This window comes from Hibiscus syriacus, unplaced genomic scaffold (assembly GCF_006381635.1).
Source record: "Hibiscus syriacus cultivar Baekdansim isolate YM2019G1 unplaced genomic scaffold, ASM638163v2 tig00111947_pilon, whole genome shotgun sequence".
Lineage (NCBI taxonomy): Eukaryota > Viridiplantae > Streptophyta > Magnoliopsida > Malvales > Malvaceae > Hibiscus > Hibiscus syriacus.
The window spans coordinates 1,682,604-1,703,856 of NW_024063219.1; the positions used below are offsets into that span (position 1 = coordinate 1,682,604).

Sequence of the window (21,253 nt, forward strand, 5' to 3'; positions counted from 1 at the left end):
TTTTAGAGATATTGAGTTCGAGTAGTTATGTTTATAGGACCTATGTATTATCAATTATTTAAAAAAATTAAACATATATTATATTATGAGCATGATAGACTATTAAAAAAGTATTCATGGAATAATATTTCTATTTTATAAAAATATTTTTCAAAGCAATACACTTGTGGTTTTCCAGCAAATTGGAGAACGTCTAATACATTAATAATTATAATATATTTTTTTTTGTTGGCCTTCCGGTTCGCACATCTAATTTTAGTGGGTGAGTCTCCTAACAGAGAGTTTTTACATACACAAGAACTCGAACTTACCTACTTAATCAATATCAAGCTACTTACCACTTCAATCATATGATATTAAGCGATATCTTGCAAAATATTCATTTGAACCATATGATACGAGAGTTCCAAATAGATATAATTTGGGTTCCAAATCCTGAAGAAGTTGGCTTGGTTTTGTTTGGAAAAGGTGAAAGATGAAAGAACTGATGGGCCAGTTTAGATAAAGAAATGATGGCCCACTCTTAATTGGCCAATAAAGAAGGATAGGTCAGGCTTTTCCCACTTCTTTCGAAGATCTAATTTGAGCTCAAGCCACACTTCCAAATTGGCCTACGTTCAATACAATTGTAAAGAATTACGTAAAGATACTAATTAATTTATCTTAATGATTAAATAAATTATTGTTGTTTTTAAAGATCACGGATTCGAGCATCAACGATTATTAAAATAAATATATGCACATGGTGAAATGAATCAATAGGTTAAATCAATCGAATTGATTAAATGCATGGCTAAAATTATTTAAAATCACTGTTAGGCGGAGAAGAGATGAAGATGAAGTGGCCGGCACAAAAAGGCAGAGGGCTTTTTCTTAACAGTGTGATAACCCGACATGCAAAAAGTCACCCTAGTTTGGTGCCTGCTAATTTGCTGCAATTTCCAATTGTCTTTACTTGAACAATTACTACTATATAATACAATTAAATTATAACAGTTAAACTCGTCAAGTGAAATTAATGATTAAATGGATTTTATTCTCTCCAGAGCTTTTGAGTTTAAATAGACGTGTTTATGAGTATATATCGTTAATGACTAAAAAATTATAAATAGATACCATGTATTTTATAATTATCCTAAACTATTAAAAAAATTAAATTATAATAGTTAAAATTGATCTAATTAAAAAATAAAAATTACATTTATAATTATAATTTAAATATAAATCAATAATAAAAATCAATTTAATAAATCTACTTACTATTATTTTATTCATGATCGATTTTTTAGAATTTATAAAATATAATATAGTGTGGGCGTAGATCTATTCAGGAATCGAGTCTCAATTTAATTTTAAATAATAAAAGTATTTTTCCAACAATCATCAGTTGTTCTAGTGGGACGATGTACTAAATTTTTTAAACATGATCAGAAGTTTATATTATGATGTTTGTGTATAGAGTAAATTGGATTGGAATGGTCGCTCCCATAATAAACCTTTATAAAATCTGGTCTAAATTAATCGATCAATTAATCGAATAGCAATGACTAATTCAAAAATAATAAAAATATTTTATATTTAATTTAAATTATAAAAGTATATTAATATTAATGTAAAAATATATTTTAGCATATTATATAAAATAGTAAAATAAACCATTGATTTAGACCAAATTAAATTAGAGCTCAAACTTAAAAGTTTCCGAAAGCCCAATCATAATTCGAACTGAAAACATGATTTCGGGAATCATTATTGAAACTTAATATTAAGTATGATTTTAAAATTTTAATTGGATAACTAAATCAGAGCCATATAAAATAGGGGAGTATCTAAATACGTGATGTGCCCTTAATTGTTTTTAGAGTCATATCCATAAAGGTGAAACTTGAAGAAATTATTTGATGGACTCGGTTCACCACGCCATTCGTGGTCTTGACCAATTAGGTCAATTCATCTCAAGGTAACTTCTAAATAATTACCCATTTTTTACATGTAGGAAATATGTGAAAATTCACCTTGAAGAAATGACGTGGATGAACCTTATTAGTTAGGATCACAGATGATGTGGTAAGCCGGATCTATCTAATAATTTTTCCTAAACTTGGGTTCAAAGAAACGAAACAGAACACCAGCCTATACGCAACGCAACTAGGATCTAGTTGTTGGGAAATAAAACGAGTACGAGTAATTTTTCTATAACCAGATTAGTGAGAATGCGAAATAAAAGCGAAAAAAATACCCGAAATTGATAACGGAGTTCAGCCAATTATGCCTACGTCTCCGGACTGCTGCAGATCTTTTACTAAAGAGAGAAAATTTACAGGTGTTGTAACCCCCCAGACCGATACGGGTAACCCGATCCGATATGGGTTGTCACATTAGGGCCACTGGAGCGATTCACTGTAAAAATAGCGAAAATTTTAAAACTTTTCTTAAAACTTGTAAACTCATAAAATCATTTATGAGCACAAAATAAAAGTTATCAATATTCGAAATAAAACAGAATTTTTAGACTCATATATAAAACAAAATACAATTACATGCCCCCTAATCACAGGTACCATACTCTACAAGCAACACCGGAAGATCTTCCTTACTGATGTCGATAGATGCACTGGTACGATTCTTTTAACCTGAAAAGGTGAGTAACAGAGTGAGCTTTGGAAAGCTCAATAATACAGAACTACCAGATGATGCTGAAGAACGTGCATATACAAATAAACATATATTCCCTTATTGGTTTAGATATCTACAGATTTCTTTAGCTGAGCTGAGGTCCCATTGATATTTCAAGTATTAACAGATAGTATTCAGTTCTGATGGAAAATATTTGGGATGTTTAGGTTCAGGAGATTAGAATAGGTTTTCTAGTGTGTTCCAAAAAATCATGTAACTTTTCAAATCTTTTTAAAACACACACACACACACACACACACACACACACACACACACACACACACACACACACACACACACACACACACACACACACACACACACACACACACATATATATATACCCCCATCCGTCAAGTCCAAAATGTGTAGGTTCCCCAGAACCATACACCCATCGTCAAGTCCAGTAAGGCCCTGAGCACACAGCCGAGGAGCCGATAAGTAAGGCCCTGAGCACACAACCGAGGAGCCTCCAGGTATACTTCCTCCAACATTACCCCCAAGTAAAATATGTCCGTCCATAAACGGATATATAAAAAATCAAAACATAAATCAAGTCAAGTATCATATCAAAATCCAGATCAAGTATCATATCAGAATCCAAGTTAAGTATCATATCAGAATCCATGTCAGATATCAGATCAGAATCCATGTCAAGTATCAGATCATAATTCAAATCGAAAATCAGATAAAATATTCATGTGAGTAGGGAACACACCAGAGTTTATGGATATTATTTAGAGATACTGGATAATCTTATCGGGTAGAGAAATACGAATCTTCAGTTTACCGATAGAATGTCGGAAGTTAGAATCACTATTTGAAAAGTTCATTAACTGACAGAATCATCAGTTATTCATGATTTATCGGGATCATCTTATTCGGACACTTTTCTGAAGCTCTACAAAATTTGAAGGTATTCAAAATCTCTACAATCTATGACGATTAATCCGATTATCGAACAACTCCAGATGAATAGCTCCCATAACCAATACTTATCAACTTGTTAATTCATTAACCTTCCATGGTATTTACTCTTTAATACAAATATTCTTATCCACAGATCATCTTCTGAGTCATCACTGAATAGATCTTAAAGAGACAAACAAATATTCTAATGGTCTTTATTTCATTTCTATGTTTCAAGTATACCAGTAAATGCTGACGTACTTGATTTGTGGTTCATAATTCATAGGGACGATACATCATATAAGTTCATCCGACTTTCCAAACTTATTCCAATCTCTTACTTAATCCTCAGTCTTTGAGTTACTTAGTTCATTTAGCAGTCAAGTCCTTTACAGTTACTTCAGGGTTTTCCATAGTAATTCAGACTTCTGAATTTTAGATACATATTGCACTTCTTAATATTGCACTTCCGTTCAATTCAATTTGGTAGTCGTAGTTGATTTGTCTAATGAATATCCACTTCTTAATATTGAATGCGATCTAGAGTTTAGCTGAGTTGAATACTTTCAAAATTATCATCAAGTCATACTTGAGAACATGAACACACATTCAAGTAATATCTATGTCGTCTAGGTACTGACATATCATTACGATTGATCAACTCACTTAAGCTATGTTCCATAACTTTTAAAGGTAGTCCAACACCTATGCTTATTTGGATTACTAAATTAATCCAAGACATTTACTTATTCTAGGTCATAAGGGTATTTTGGTCATTTTGATGCTCAGTCCTATTCCATTCATTTCAGAGCTCGAGGATATCCAATCATTCCTAAGCTTGGTGATATTCTTGGGTTATTTTTATTACAGGGGTATTTTTGTCATTTTATAGATCTACGGTATTTCAATCTTTTCCCACCATCCGGTCTTATTATTTAATTCCAATTTATCATCTATTCCAGTCTCTTCGAATAATTCTGATAAAAGAGCACCCTCCGATAAATTGTTCTTCAGGTATTTACTCATATCTTGGATATTTTCGGGTCAAGTGCTTTCTCAGATTTTTACCAACGGAATATCAAGAAATTTTCTGCACTAAGTCATGATCTTAACAATCAAATTCGTACTTAATCGAGTTAAGTACAAGTCCTCAAAGTACTTTCTCATTCAGGGTTAACTTGGATTATTTTACCTCTCAAGGGCATTTTCGTAATTTCTTAACTAGATAATTTCGATATTAGATCTTAACAAAAATAATTATAATTTAAAGATCCTATGGTCAATTGTTTTCCCGAACATTCTCTGATCTTGAAATTATTCCTTAACACACTTCTAGCATCTTGCGCAAACCCTTTTTGGCGTTAAAAACCAATTATCCAAATTTTCTAAACAAAACTATTATTTCTTATGCACATCTGTAATTATATCGGATCAATATGTCTTTTCAGAGTTATTAACCATCTTCCAGGGATAATTCTTATCATCTTACAATATAAGGGTATTTTCGTAATTTTACCCTACCGGAGTATTCTCATAATTTCCCATCCAAGTACCTTTAACATTTAACCTTTGATGATATAAAATATAATTTACAAGTCCATGGCTGATTTCTTTATCACTAATCACAAACTTGTAATTTAATTCTAATAATCTTTCAATCTCTTATATTAAACATTCGTTCTGTATTCAATTACAGAATTTCTACCACATTCATATCGAGTGAATAAATTATTCAACTCCACAAAAGTGACCGACATTATCTTATTCATGCATTTACCAATATCAACATGTTCCATAAAGCATAAAGAGATAGTAAAGTATTACCTCGATTTTCGTGCAATACTGATCGACCATATAAATTCCATTCGAACGCCCTTGATCTTGGAATCATCTTCCAATAATTACTCAAATACATATCAACATAAATTATATAAAAAACTGAGCTTAATTCTGAAAAACAAATCGAATCGGATGATAAATCAGTTAAAAAAAGCTTACCGGGTTCGAATTTGACGAAACGGACTTCGGATTCGGATTTAGGACGTCGAAAGCATAAAATATTACTTTTCGAAAATTTGGAATTTTTGGTCAAAATCAAAGTCAACGGGTTTGACTGGCAATTTCGAGGCCTTCGGATCCGAATTTCGAAAAACGAACTGCGGAATCGAATTTGGAATGTTGAAAAATGTCACGATAGGTATACTCGGTCAAAGTCAAAGGTCGTTTAATGCCCAGTCAAATCCCATAAAAGTTATGGTCAACGCTGGTCAAGGGTCAACGAGTCGGGTCGGGTAAACGGGTCGGGTCGGGTTGGAACAGATCAAACCGGTCAAAACAGTTTCAAAACCGGTCAAATCAGTCATTTTTCTCTTCTCCAAGCGTAGTGGTGGCGCGTGGGGGCTCGTGGGCCCACTTCCGGCAGCCTATAAATCACGGAAAATTTTCTAAAAATTATTTTGAGTGATTTCAAGGTACTTACAAAGCTCGGTTCAAATTTTTGAATGGCGGAGAGCTCAATTTTAGCAAATTGGAAACTTTGACCGCTTTAACTCCTCACGCGCCGTCGTCGACGGAGACCAAGGATAACACTGGCAGACTCGGAACGATGCAAGGAACACGATGGTGCGGGAGGTGTTGTAAACGGATGATCGGATCGTCGTGAATCGACGAAAAACTAATTAAAATCGAGTTATTACCGATGATACTTCCGACTGAAATTAACGACGAACGACGACGATTCATGACGAAAGGTTTGAGGGGTTTTGTTCCTCGGTCGACAATGAACACAATGGTGGTTTCGGTTCATCGATCGGAGGTCGAACGACGAGTAGATCGAAGTTGAAAGTTGGGTCAACGAGAGAGAAAAACTGGGAAAAATAAATTCTGCAGCACGGGGGAGGGGGCTATAAATTCTCTCATAAAAGAAAATGGCTAAATTATGAGTTTAGTCACTGAACTTCATGCACTTCTTAAAATGGGGTGTTACAAGTATTTACAAAACACTCACTACTCATAAGAAAACTCTCTAGTATTGGGAAAAAGAAATGATTTGGGATGATTTTGAAGCTAAATGGGTTAGGGTATTTATAGTTGAAGCTTAGGGACTAATCTTGTAAATACCCTAAAGTGTGTAAGGACTAAAATATAATTAACCCTATTACATTTTTAATAAAAAATTGGTGTTGAAAAATCTCTCCCTTTTGTTGAATTAAGCAGTTTCCCCCACCTTTTGACTTTACAATCTCCCACTTGAAGACTGATTTTAATTTGTCTTCACACATCGATCAATGCAACAATATTTCTGGTCTTGTTACTCTAGCATGTCAACTGAAGCTGAACACAACTTCAGTTTTTCCGTAGTCACCGTCTTTGTCAACATGTCTGCCGGATTTTGAGCTCCAATAATCTTTTCAAGTTTCAAAATCTCATCTTCCAGAAGAGACCGGATAAAATGATATCGCAATTGTAAGTGCTTCCTTCTGAAATGAAAAGATTGATTCTTCGCTAGATGGATAACACTTTGACTATCGCAATACAAGACATTGTTTTCTTGTTTCTTGCCTAACTCTTCCAAGAAACTTTAGAGCCAAACCATCTCCTTGCTGGCTTCCATAACAGCGATATATTCTGCTTCAGTTATAGAGAAAACAACTATCTTCTGTAGTTGAGAAACCCAACTCACTGCGGTACCTCCTAGAGTATAAACATACCCTCTAGTACTTCTTTTGATGTCAACATTTCCGGCTAAGTCAGCATCTACGTAGCCTATTAGTATCGTATCTCCACCTTTGAAACAAAGTGCTTTGTTTATGGTACCCCGCAAATATCTGAGGATCCATTTGACTGCTTCCCAGTGTACCTTGCCCGGATTATTCATGTACCTGCTAACAACTTCCACTGCATGAGCAATATCTGGTCTAGTACAAACCATGTCATACATCATACTTCCAATTGCTGAGGCATATGACACCTTCACCATGTGTGTTCTTCCTCCGTCTTTGGTGACTGTTCTTTGGAGAGTCTAAAATGAACACCTAAAGGTGTACTTACTGGTTTAGCATCTTGCATATTGAACCTGGAGAGTACTTTGTTGATGTACTCAACCTATGATAACATCAAAGTCCCCGACTTTGTGTATCTCTTAATCCTCATCCCAAGAATTTGCTTTGTAGTGCCCGGATCTTTCATTGTAAACTGCTTCGACAATTTTTGCTTCAAGTTTATAATCTCTTGCATGTCTGAGCCTACAACGAGCATGTCATCAACGTACAACAATAAAATAATAAAGCTGCTGTCGAACTTCTTGATGTAGCAACAATGATCTGCTTGGCATCTGGTAAAAACACTACTACTCATGAAGCTATCGAACTTCTTGTACCACTGTCTAGGAGCTTGTTTTAAACCATACAAGCTCTTCTTCAACCTGCATACCAGGTTTTTCTTTCCTGCCTCTATGAAACCTTCTGGCTGCCTCATATAGATTTATTTTTCCAAATCACCACGAGGGAAATCTATCTTTACATCTAACTGCTCAAGATGTAGATTCTCTGCAGCTACAATTTTCAACACCAGTATGATTGTAGACAGTTTCACGATTGAAGAGAAAATTTCATTGTAGTCAATACCTTCTTTTTGCTGAAAACCTTTGACAACCAATCTTGCTTTGTAGCGTTTGCTCCCATTGTGCTCTTCTTTGATCCTGTAAATCCACTTGTTATGAAGCGCTTTCTTGTCTAGTGATAATTCAGCTAATTCCCACGTTTGATTTGACATAAGCGAGTTCATCTTATCTTTCATGGAAGACTCCCACTTGATCGAATCGTCTACCTGCATTGCTTCATCATAGCACTCTGGTTCACCATTGTCAGTCAGCAACAAGTAGTGCAAAGAAGGCGAATAACGCTGGGTCGATTTAGGAATTCTGGAAGAACGTCTTAGTTCTGGTGTGCCTGGTTCTTCTTGAACTGCTTCAGGACTGATTTGAACATCATTTCATAAATCTCCTCAAACTCAGCAAATTTCTTTGTTTTAGCTTCGGTATTGGAGCTACTTGATTCTATGGTTGACATGTCTTTGTACATCACATTCTCATTGAAAATGAAATCTCTACTTCTGATGATCTTTCGATTTTCGTAGTCCCAAAACCAGTAACCGAACTCATCACCACCATAACCAACAAAAACACATTTGTTGGACTTGGCATCAAGTTTACTTCTTTTAGCAGAATTTATGTGTACATAAGAAATACAACCAAACACTATTAAGTATGAAATGTTTGTTTCTTTTCTCCTCCAAACTTCCTTTGGTATTCCACCATCCAAGGGAACTGAGGGCCCACAGTTGATCAGGTAAGTTGCAGTGTTGATAGCTTCAGGCCATAGAAATTTGGGCAAGTCAGCATGTATCCTCATACTTCTGGCACATTCATTCAAAGTTTTGTTCATGCGCTCCGCTATGCCATTATGTTACGGTGTCATCGGAACTGTTGTCTCCATCTTGATCCCATTATTTGCGTAAAAATCTCTGAATCTACTATTTTTATACTCTCCTCCATTGTCAGACCTCAACCGCTTGACTTTCAAACCAGTCTCATTTTCCACCATGGTCTTCCATTTTCTGAAGGTATCAAAGACTTCTGATTTCTTCTTCAGAAAATAAACCCACACCTTCATTGTAGAATCATCGATGAAGGTGACATAATATAGTGAGCCTGCAAGAGATGGAACTAGAGATGATCCCATACATCAGTATGAACAAACTCTAACTTTTCAGACTTGGGTGTCTTGCCAATCTTTGCAAAACTGACTTTCTTTTGTTTGCCAAAGATGCAATCCTCACATAGTCCGAAATCTATATTCTTTAGATCCGGCAGCTTCCCTTTTGATAAAAGTGTCTTTATCTATTTCTCCCTCATTGGCCAAGCCTTTGGTGTCATCGGTTTGATTTTCCATCAGCATCTGCTACTGTAATGATATTCTCTAAATTTGAGGTTACATAGAGAGTATCAGTCTTCTTACCACGAGCAATGACGAGTGCTCTTTTGGTAATCTTCCATTCACAGCCTGAAAAGGTTGTACTATATCCTTCTCCATCAAGCTGTCCTACAGAAATTAAATTTCTTTTGTGGCCAGTAATATGTCTCACTCCTTTCAACGTTCAGGTGGTCTGGTTTGGCAACTTTAATCAAATGTCTCTTTTTCTGACGTTCTTCAAGGTTTCATCATCAACTAGATGAACCTTCTCAAAATAACCACTGACATAGTTATCCATGATTTCTTGGCATGGGGTGGAGTGGAAATATGCCCCTGAATCCAAGATCCATGATTCAATTAGACTATTGATGCTTAGAATCATGGCATCACATGTCTCTTCTGTCATATTTACAGATTCCTGTATGCCGGTATCTTTCTTCGGTGCTCGGCAATCTCTTTTAAAGTGACCATTATTGCCACAATTATAACAATTATAATCTTTCTTTCCCGTTCTTGATTTTCCCATTCTGGATTTGGATCTGCCACGATTTGAATTTTTTTATGAAGTTCTCACTCTAGACTCCGTGTGCAAGGCTGAGAAGGTTGATGCTTCACCCGATTCTCTCCATCAAATTTCTTCGCTCAATACCAGATCTTGAACATCCTCGAATTTCAATTTACTGTTTCCCGATGAGCTGCTAACTGTTGTAACAGTAGCATTCCAACTATCTGGTAGAGATAATAAGAGAATTAAAGCTTGAACTTCATCATCGAATTCAATTTCCACGGAACTCAACTGGGTTGTGATTGTGTTGAATTCATTCAGGTGTTGAGTCACTGATGTACTTTCCGCCATCCGCAATTTGAATAATCGCCTCATCAAGTGAACTTTGTATGAGGCCGATAGCTTCTCATACATACTATAGAGAGATGCCATAAGACCCGCTGTGGTATTTTCCTTTGCTATGTTAAAAGAAACATCGCGGGATAACGTCAATCGGATAACTTCGAGGGCTTGTCTGTCGAGAAGAGTCGAGTCTTCATTCTTCATACCATCTGGTTGTTTTCCTGAGAGAGGTTGATATAGATTTTTCTGGTACATAAAATCTTCAATTTACATCTTCCAAAATCCAAAGTCCGCACCATCGAACTTTTCAATTTTCACATTCCCTTCGTCTGCAACCATCGCTCCCACTCGAATCTGGCTTCGTTTAGATCGTTTCTGACAATTCTTGCGAACCACCGCGTATTAGAACACCTCCGTCGACAAATTCGTATCGCCGACAAAATTTTACTATTTACGAAATTCATTATTCACGTGATTAGTAATGAATAGTAACCTTGCAAAAAAATTGATAAAATTCACAACCAAAAGCTCTGATGACAGTTGTTGGGAAAAAAAACGAGTATGAGTAATTTCCCTATAACCAGATTAGTGAGAATGCAGAATAAAAGAGAAAAATAATACCCGAAATTGATAACGGAGTTCAGCCAATTATACCTACGTCTCCGGACTGCTGCAGATCTTTTACTAAAAAGAGAAAAATTACAAGTATTTACAAAACACTCACTACTCACAAGAAAACTCTCTAGTATTGGGAGAAAGAAATGATTTGGGATGATTTTGAAACTAAATGAGTTAGGATATTTACAGTTGAAGCTTATGGACTAATCTTGTAAATATCCTAAAGTATATAAGGACTAAAATGTAATTAACCCTATTATATTTTTAATAAAAAATCGGTGCCCCTTGTTGAAAAACCTCTCCCTTTTGTTGAATTAGGCGGTGCCCCCACCTTTTGACTTTACACTAATAGCAATTCCTTATCGTTATGAATTTTTTTATAATGAAAATTTGACGACTATTAGAAAACCATATTTGGCGTGCATGCTCAATAAAATAGGCTTGAAATTTGGATGCAGCCGCCGTAGAAAACAGCCATCAAAGTAGCAGCAGAGTCGAATTAACAAAGCCAAGGACGGCTAACTACTGCCAATACTGCATCCAACCCCGTTTTCTCATCTATTTCACCACACCGTAAACCAAACGTGTTTCTATATAAATAAATCGCCTCCTCCTCCCTCAATCAACCCTTAAACTCTTCCTTTGAAGCATCTTCTCCAACGCACATTTGGTATGGACATCACTTCCATGCAAATGGTTTCAACAGCAACAAAGCCGGGGTTCAACCAAAAGCCTTACAATCATAATACCAAGAATAATTACAGGGCCGGTATATCATGCAGGGCCGGTAATTTAGCCATGCAGAGAGGAAAGGCCAATTTTTATGAAGTTCTGTCTCTTGCTTATGCCGAGAACGTGTGCTTATCTGACATAAAAAAAGCTTACCGGAGAATGGTGCTTCGGTATCACCCAGATGTTTGCCCTCCCTCTGCCAAAGAGGAATCCACGAAGCGATTTCTTGAGCTCCAGATGGCTTACGAGACACTTTCGGATCCGGTTTCTCGTGAAATGTATGACTGTGAGCTGGGTTTAGGGTTTATGGAGGAGGAGGAGGATAGAGAATCGAGATTTCCCAGAAATGTTTGGGAAAAACAACTCGACGGATTAAAGAAACGGTCTCTGTTTAGAATGCAGAGGATGAAACAATAGGACCGGCAGAAATCATCCTTGTTTTTATTCAAATCTAAATACATTTGGCATGTTTTATTATTATTATTTATCAATATAATTTTTTTTTAAAGAATCCAACCCTTCTACATTGCACTCACATTTTGTTCAACTACCGTAACTGATGCTCCTATGGTTCAGCTTGAATCACAAAGCCAATAAACCAAATTAAAAAGGCGTAAACTCTCACTTACCCCCCCCCCCAAACCCACTTTGACACATTCTTGTAAGTTGTCACTTTTTTTAATATTAATTTGATATTTGATTTTTCATTAACAAAAATAGATTCCAAATTTTAGATTGATTTATAGATTCAGATTCATTTAAAAATAAATTTTATTTTGTTTTATGTAAAATTAAATAGAGCGATTGATAAAATTCAAATCTTAGTTTTCGTTAAGATAATAACGAGTACTCAACCAATTGAGCTAACATATATTAACAAATTAAGTTTTATTTGATTATATGTATTTATAAATTACATTTCATAACAATGTAGTAATTATATTTTAATTTTTGAATTAATATGAAATCTTTAATAATAATAATAATAATTTATAATAATAATAATAATAATATTTTATAATAATAATAATACATTAAAATAACGATTGAAAAATGATACTACAGGTTAATTCGGTTAACCGATGGAAATAATCAAACATTATTCGGTTCGGTTAATATTTTTTTTAAAAATTCAGTACGATAAACGATTAAAGAAAAAAATTCAGTTAATTCGATCAATGGTAATTCAGTTCGGTCGGCAGCCGTTTTAACCTTTCAAACACCCCTACACATGTTTGATCAAACAAGGATGGAACGATAAACATGGTTAAACATTAGTTATTGAATATTTTAATTGGACCCTTAATCTTTTGTCATTTAATGTTTGATTATGTTAGTACGGACTAATTAACATTGGTGATAAAAAAATTTTTATTTTTTGAAATCTCGAGTTCAAACACTATGATTTTTAAGGGAATGAATGTTGAATATTAAATAATTTAGAGTTTTTTTTTTTTTTGGTAGAAAAGTAAAAGCAAACTTAAGTTATGTCTGGTTCTGGTTCACTGTGTCGTGTTCGATATCATTGCCTTGTTGTAATGCCATTTGTATTTCTGGAGTTGGCCAGTGAAACACTTGTAACCCTAAGGGTTTCTGTTCACATGATTTGGCAATGCCATGTGCAACTTTATTGATCTTGAGAGTTGTATTTTAAACAGAAAGTACCTTATTTTATAAATTTATTTTTAATAATAAGATAAAATAAATTACACATAAAATAAGGGTCAATTTCAAATTCAATAGTTGAAGTTCACTTTCTCTCCTATTTCACTCATTATACTTTAAATCTTTTCAATTTCTTCATTAAACTTAATACATTGCATTTTTTGTCACTCAATCGTTTTCTCACTAATGACGTTATAAATGAGTTTTATATAGATGTAAAATAACGTCGTTTTGGTGAAAATTTTGTTTATTAAAACGGCATCATTTTAACGCCGTTAACTATTTAACGATGGAGTGACAAAAAATCCAATGTATTAAGTTCAGTGAGCAAATTGGAAACTTTTGAAGTTCATTGAGTAAAATAAGAGAGAGTATAAAGTTAAGTGATGAAATTTGTAATTTACCCATAAAATAAAAATTAGATGGAAAGTACTAGGAATTTGCATGGAATGTAGCATTAGGAATAAGATTACCAGGAATGTAACATTACCTGATACATTCCGGGAATGTTACTGTGTTTGATTTGTTTGACATGAATGTAAGATTACAGTGTTTGGTTGAAGGAATATGAGATTACTGAAACGTATATTTTACCAAATTGTCCTTGTTCTATAAGTGTTAACAAGTGGAATTCTAAATATTTAAATGAAAATATTTATATAAAAAATCATCGAAAATATATTACTTTATTATTTTAAAATTATATGTTTTTTAATAAAATTTATATATAAATTTTTTATAAAATTTAAAAGATAAATGGGTAGAATAAAAGAATAAATATATCATGTATTATTGTAATTATAAATAATATTAATTTTTACATTATTTATCTAAAAATATATTAAAATTTTACAACATTTAACTAAATAAGTATATGAAAATTTTAATAGATAAACCATTTTACTCCTACCAAAATGTAAGATGATACTAACTTTTTGACTTTGTGCTTTGCTAGTAGGAAGCCCCATGTCTACTGTGTGATGCATTGCTTATTCCCTATTAAGCTTTCTGTTACTCCTTTCTATGTCAACATCTGCAGGGGTCAAATGGGGGCTTCTACCGAAGGAGGCGAACCGAAGCTTCCGAATGGGACCGAAGCGAAGAAAAACGAGAAGCACGAAGAAACGACTGCTCAGAACACAACGTAAAATTCGGGTGGTTGTTGTCAGGGTGCTAATGGATTCACCTGTTGCATGACTGCTAGCTCAGAACCAAGTGACAAAAAGAGAAATAAAGAACCGAGAGACTTGCCCGAAAAGACCGTGACGTGCGAACTGACAAGCTGGATAGAATCATGGGAGCAGTGTGACGTTCTTACGGCAGCCGCTGTGATCGGAACTGTTCCAACCGTTGCCGTGGCTTATAGCTATTATAGAAGGTCAGGCTGAAGGAATCCTTGTAATCAAACGTTAAATTGTTTGCTTGTGTGTTCTATACCCTCGTTTTCTCATCGCCGAGGCTGTAGTTAATAAAACAATCCTACAAAACACAAACTTCTCTAGGGGATTCATACAAATAGCTGAATAAGAACTCATTGGCAAGCTACAGAGTCTCCTTGCGAAGTTCATATCTTATCTAGTAAAAAGTTAATTCCGTTCAGGTAAGAAATTGACAAAATGATGAAATACAAAGTAAAAGAAAACACGGTTTTCTCATCGCATGCATGTTATAGTTCGAATAAATGGTTCTAAAACATAGCTAAAGTGCAACCCCATCATGATACCAACAAGGAACAACAAATATAAGACGGAGCAAGGCCCTAGTTAGCGGAGATCCATGTACCGATCAAAAAACACGATAAACAAATGAAACAAGGGGAACCTTAAAGATCAGGCAAATGGAATTTAACAGGCTAAAAACTATATGTTTTTTTATAGAAGTTGGAGGTCTCATTAAAAACTCCCTTCGTATTCATTCACATACTAAAAGTATGTTAACGAATAAAACATCGCAACATAACATGATACAAATTAAAAGCAACACCTACAACCGTAAAGACTAAAACAAAACCACAATTGAAGAGACAAGATCAATGAGACTCGTCTTCTTCAGGAGCCCAAGTGTTTGGTTTGAATGAAGGCTCTATCTCATGCACCATGACCTTGAAGAAGTTGTCACCAACCTTCAATTCCACCAACGCATCAATTCTCGAATCAACCTTTGTGAGGACTTGAATTTTTGCCCTATCAAAGGTTGATGGAGAATGACAACTTTTGTCGATAGCTAGTAGTAAACCCCACTTCTTAGCAATGTTCTTGAAAGTATCCCAATTCCATGCGTGAAAAGGAACACCCTCGCAAATTAACCATACTCGACGACACTCCATTACCAAACTTTCTGACCAAGCTTCGACTATGGAGAACCACTCTGCGAGAATCTTTGATTTATCATTCTCCACACTTCTTAATGAAGCATTGTCTTCAAAAATCATTAAAATCACATTACCAGCAGCTCTCATTAAGGTGAAGCCAGTGAGGCCCTTCACTTGCATTTGTCTAGCGAGATGACCAATTTTGACAAAGTCCTTGCACCACCCCACTAGACAATTACTCAACACCTGAAGTTTTTCTTTATCTATAACACCTTCAACTTTATAAAGATTCTTCCTCGAATCATCTTCCAACCCGGACTTGCGAAGAACACTTGTCGAGGACTTCCTCCAATAGGAATGTCGAGGTTTGAATTTAACGAAAGAAACACCAATTTTGCTACCGTCTATACGAGAGCCATTCATATTTGAGATCGCTCTCCTTGCTTCTTCAATTGTAGCATAGCGAACAAACCAAAGCGAACCCCATTCAAATTCCTTTTTTTAGGAATGAAGGCATCCATAACTCGACCGTGTGTACCAAATATATATTCAAGTCTCTTCCAATGGATCTTCTTCGGAAGGTTCTCAATGAATAACGAGACGCATCCATTACTATACCCATTCCTACCGTTTATATGACCTTCATTCTGCCTGTTATGAAATCCGCTTCTTCTCCGTCTCGCTACTTCAGAAGATTTTTTGTTGGAATACCCCTTCTTGATTCCATGGTGATCCACTTCAGCAGCAGAAAGAACGGGTGTTGCCTCCACTAAAGAAAGCTTCTCCATCCTATAATTCCCATCTTGCGAAGGAGACATACCATTGTCATCAATCCTAACCACAGGAGGTTGACAGTGTAATGTTTCTTTAACAACGCATTTTTCCAAGGAATTGGTTGATAGAGGACGTTCACCCGACCTCGCAGAAATTTCTCTTAAGTTTTGCTGATTATGGCGGGAAGGACAGTGCCTGTAGGTAGTGTCGTCGGACTCAACTGTCCAACCAGCCTCCCGGGCCAAGGCTGCCAGAACAGCGTTCATATCAGAACGCACGGGAAGAGAGAAATCACCATATTGCCTCAAACCGGCCAACAAACGTCTGGTGAAAGCACGCCTGTTCCGTTTCAGAAGCTTAGTCCTCTCCTTTTCAATTTCCCTCCCACGATTTTCCTTACCGTAGTAGGAGAAACCATTTCTGCTGTTGCTCCCAGAAGTTTCACCTGCCACTCCTGATGCATCTCTAGTTCGCCTGGGCTGAGACGGGGGTTGGGGCTCCATGGAGAAATCTGGAAATGAACAGAAAGTTTGAGGAAAGGGTTTTTCCTTGCCGAACCAGATTTCTGGAAAATAAAGGATAATATAAAACGATTCTCGACACAGGGTAGGAGGGTTCTGGACGCAAGACGACGCTGATTCTGGTGGAGAAACGATGGTGTGCACAGGCGGCGGAAAGCGGCTAAAAATGGCAGTGGGCTTCTTAAAGATCTGCGTTGATTGAAAGTCTCAAATGCAAATCTAAGGCCAGATTTGATATCACAGATAACCGGCGATCTTCACAGGAAAAAATCGGCGTCAAACGGTGGTCGGAGTGTGGCTGCGGACGGCTGACAGCGGCGGCGTGCGGCGGCTGACAACTGGTACCGGAGAAGAGAATAATAATCAAAAGCGTCTGGGCTCGTGGAAATTTGAAATTTGAAACACCTAGGTTAGAGAGAAGCTGGAGCTTCTCTCACTATCACGTGATTTTGGCCAGTAGATTTCACATCTAAAAACTATATGTTTGATCGCTAATTATGTTTAAACATTAGACTATCCCCCGAGACCAATATAACCACGATATCCTCTTCGGCTCAGTGTTACGAGTTAAGTATTCCTTTATTGTTTTAAACAAGAATGTAATACACTAAATTCTGAAACATCAAAACTTTATCAAACCCTATTTCCTCACCAGTATGCACATGCGGGCTACCGATAATGGCTTATCTTCATAACCAATATTCAGACACATGAAATGATATCAACAGCACATCAAAAATAGCAATATCAATTAACAATCTGAATAGGCAGTATCCTAAACATTTCGATATTAACAGACAACCAATCTCACCAAATTCACTGGTTATTCAATACCTCTTGTTATGCTATGGCATAAAACCCAAACCATCAGAATCTTTGAGACCAGAGAACAAAACAAGAACATACCACATGGTGCAACAGGAAAAACAAGATGGAAATTCATTACTTTGAAAGAGACCGAATAAATCAAGGCGATTTTTATACTTATATTGTTCTGAATTTTAACATGGTCAACTGATTGTAAGAACTGATTGTATGCGTCATTATCAGACAAAAGCTTCCATAACTTATCAACACTAAGAAAATAGGAAAGTAATTAGGATTCGAGAAACATTCTTAGGAGGCGTTTGGTTCACGGATTTTTGCATTCCTGGGGGAATATTTTTTTTCCTGGTTAAGATACCAGCACCCTAAAAACATTTCTAGAGAGAAATGAAAGGTGCATACCGCAAATACTCCATAAGGTAACATCTTAGGATTAGCCACTTTAGAGAAAAGCCATTGTGGTGACAGAGGTATGCTGCTTTTGGAAGTTGGTTTACTATTGAGCACAAACAAAAAATGAGTAAAACATTTGCAAGAAAGGAGTTGCATATGATTTTAAAAAATGCAAAATTTCGACCTAAGGCAAAATTTATTACATCTGGTGTCATCCAAACCCCGTGAGTCCTTTCTCCTCTAAGTTCCCATCCCAACCTTCACTTAACAATAACAGAAACTAAGATAACACGGAGATGAAAATGGTAGAAACTGTCTATCCTCATGTTTCAAGTGTGTTTTCATGGAGTCCCTACAATATCAAATGCTTTGCGACTGAACTATGAATAATCTTACCACATAATTAAAGGAAAGCATATCTTACTAAAATTTGCCAATAACTATGAGAAGCAACTAAAGTGATTCTTTTCCATGAAGAATGCCAACTTTTCTCCAACCTCTAGTGCATTTGAAATGAAAGATTCTAACCGATACAATTCTACATAGAAGCAATCATGAAATTCTTTCCCCTTCTTTTACTGAGAAAATCATTTAGTTAATTAATTATAAAAAATAGATCTTAGGTGACTCATTAACGAAATCAGAAATCTACAATTAATAAATTAAACTACCAAAATTCAAATGAAGAAAAATTTTGGAAAAATAAAATAAAATTTCACATAGATGTGCTATTGAATTGAAATGGTACACCAATACGATCTGAATACGCATATTGTAAAATTGAGAGGATAAATAATGGAAAAATGAAAACTTAAATGGAAAAAATAAAAATACCTGTGGAGGAGTGGTCAGGGCCGATTTTAGAGGGTAAGAGATCATCAGGTAGATCAAATTTTCCGTCAGCCATTAAAGATATTGAAAATTGGTATAAATCTAAAGGGCGGAGATTGCAGCGGGTAATCGGCGGTGTTTAAGGTTGTGTAAAACGACGACGCACAGAGAGATCAGACGGCTCAATAGCTCGAGACAGTGTGAGAGTGATAGTGAGAGTGAGAGAGGGAGAAATGTTCTGCTGTTAAGGGAAAATGGAGATTGCTTTAATAGAAACGCATGAACCAGACCCCCACCTTTTGTCCTTTTAAAAGAGTGATGACTCCAGCAGCTTCAGCAGGTGAAACAGGTGAGGGTGAATGCGACCACTCTGCAGGCCTCTGTTAGTTGAAGCTATTAGAAGCATTGTTAATCAAAGTCACGAGCTGGGAAGAATTAGGGGAGCCAACTACCGAAGGAGGATACCAAGAGTGTGAAGAACCGTCTCGCGGATGCGGTTGAGTTTGTTGCTCATGTGAATTCTTGCAACACAGTGAGACCAATATATGCATATCAGAAAATGGAAACCAAGTAACATTACTGGGAAAATAAAAGAAAGGGAGTGGAGAAGAAATCTTATTAGGAGAAATCGGTATGAGAAAATAAAAAAAATTCTTCATAGAGGCAAGCTCACGGGGAGAAGAAGATAGGAAAGGATATTTTAGCCGTTAAACACGGGAATAAAAAAATACCTAAGTCAAACATAACAATAATATTTCCAGTAATACATACTCAAACAAATATTGTTGGTATTAAGCTTTTACCCTCATTTGGGAATGTAATTCATCTAAAATTGGGTATCTTAACTAGGAAAAAATATTCCCCCCAAGAATGCAAAAATTCGTGAACCAAACGCCCCTAAGGCCCCTTTTGGTTCAAGGAATGTTATATTACCGGGGGAATAGAATCATCATTCCCACGTTTGGTTGGCCGGTAATCTCATTCCCGGTAATCTTTTATTATCAACAGTGAATTTTTTGGGGTATATTACCTGGAATGTGATTACCCATTCCCTTAGGTATTGTTGGATTAACGGCGTTTTGGACTAAAATACCCTTAAATTTTTTTTCAAAAATATCATTATTATGTCGTTAAATAATAAAAATTCTACGAAAGTTAAATTATAAATTTATCCTTAAACTATTTTAGACTTACAAAAAATATATAATTGAAATTTTATATGAAGTTCAGGGGTTAAAATAAAATTTTACCATTTCATTAAACTTATTTATCTTTTCAATTTTACAAAAAAATATATAAATTTTATGAATTTAAATTTTTTAAAGAAAATATATAAATTAATTATAGTAATATTAAATTAGAATTCAAATTGTTAAAAACAAATATATAATAAGGATAATTTGGTCAAATATACATTCTAATAATTTTTTATTCCTTTAATCAGGCACGGTAATCTTACATTCCTGTTAAATCAACCAAACACAAAATATAATATTCCCAGTAATATTATTCTCTGATAATCTTTTATTCTCACTGGTAATCTTACATTCTGTGAACCACGAGAGTTGAGAATTTAAAATGATTTAAGATTAATACGTGGTGGACTGGTGGTTGTGGGGATAAGAGAGAGTGGCCGGCAAAAATGAAAAGAAAGGCTCCTCTCTCCTTAAGCGAAAAGTCATCTTTGTTTGGTGCTGCAGCTTTCCGTTGTTTCTAAACAAATAAATTGCAGCACTACCACTTCTTTGTTGTTTTGGTGGGTGAGCCTTTGATCTCAAAGGAACAAAAATCTAACTCTAAAATTTAATATTTTTTATGTCTCCCTTTGATTTGGATTACAAAAGTACTGATTTAAATATGGATCCAGCAATTTGGTGTTAGCAATATATTACAATAATGACTTATTTGATATGCAAATAGATTTATTAATTCAATCTTCCAATATTTTTATCTCAAAATAAAATAAAAGACGTCTTTCGGGTTAAAGTATTTGTATCTCAAAATATTAGTGGAACAAAATTAACACACTGATACATGCACAACTTATCCAATCTAATTTGATGTGATAATTTCTAGATTTTTCAAGTCACAAAAATGGTCATTATCATAATCTTTCAACAAAAAGCTCCATCTGATGCTATTAAAGATCCAAAGTTCAACGTGAAAGTTGCAAAATCTT

At 35.3% G+C, this 21,253-nt stretch overlaps 1 protein-coding gene and 1 long non-coding RNA gene across 2 annotated transcripts; one reads left to right on the forward strand and one right to left on the reverse strand.

Annotated features, from left to right (window-relative positions):
- The first annotated feature begins 11,694 nt into the window (after positions 1–11,694).
- LOC120173344 (chaperone protein DnaJ-like) lies at positions 11,695–14,807 on the forward strand. Its single transcript, XM_039180538.1, has 3 exons — positions 11,695–12,137; positions 14,459–14,563; positions 14,624–14,807. The coding sequence occupies exons 1-3, from the start codon at positions 11,695–11,697 to the stop codon at positions 14,805–14,807; spliced, it is 732 nt and encodes a 243-aa protein (XP_039036469.1).
- A 3,452-nt stretch (positions 14,808–18,259) lies between these two features.
- Positions 18,260–19,251, reverse strand: LOC120173369. The gene is made up of 3 exons (XR_005521050.1): positions 19,078–19,251; positions 18,447–18,501; positions 18,260–18,346 (listed from the first exon to the last, which is right to left on the reverse strand). It is a non-coding gene; the product is annotated as an uncharacterized LOC120173369 (long non-coding RNA).
- Between the last annotated feature and the right edge of the window lie 2,002 nt (positions 19,252–21,253).

Excerpts from the sequence above, each read along its gene's own strand:
- LOC120173344 (XM_039180538.1), top strand. The coding sequence starts at position 11,695 with ATGGACATCACTTCCATGCAAATGGTTTCAACAGCAACAAAGCCGGGG. Across the intron at positions 12,138-14,458 it reads CTCGACGGATTAAAGAAACG|GGGTCAAATGGGGGCTTCTA; the intron begins GTCTCTGTTTAG and ends CAACATCTGCAG. Across the intron at positions 14,564-14,623 it reads ACGACTGCTCAGAACACAAC|CTCAGAACCAAGTGACAAAA; the intron begins GTAAAATTCGGG and ends CATGACTGCTAG.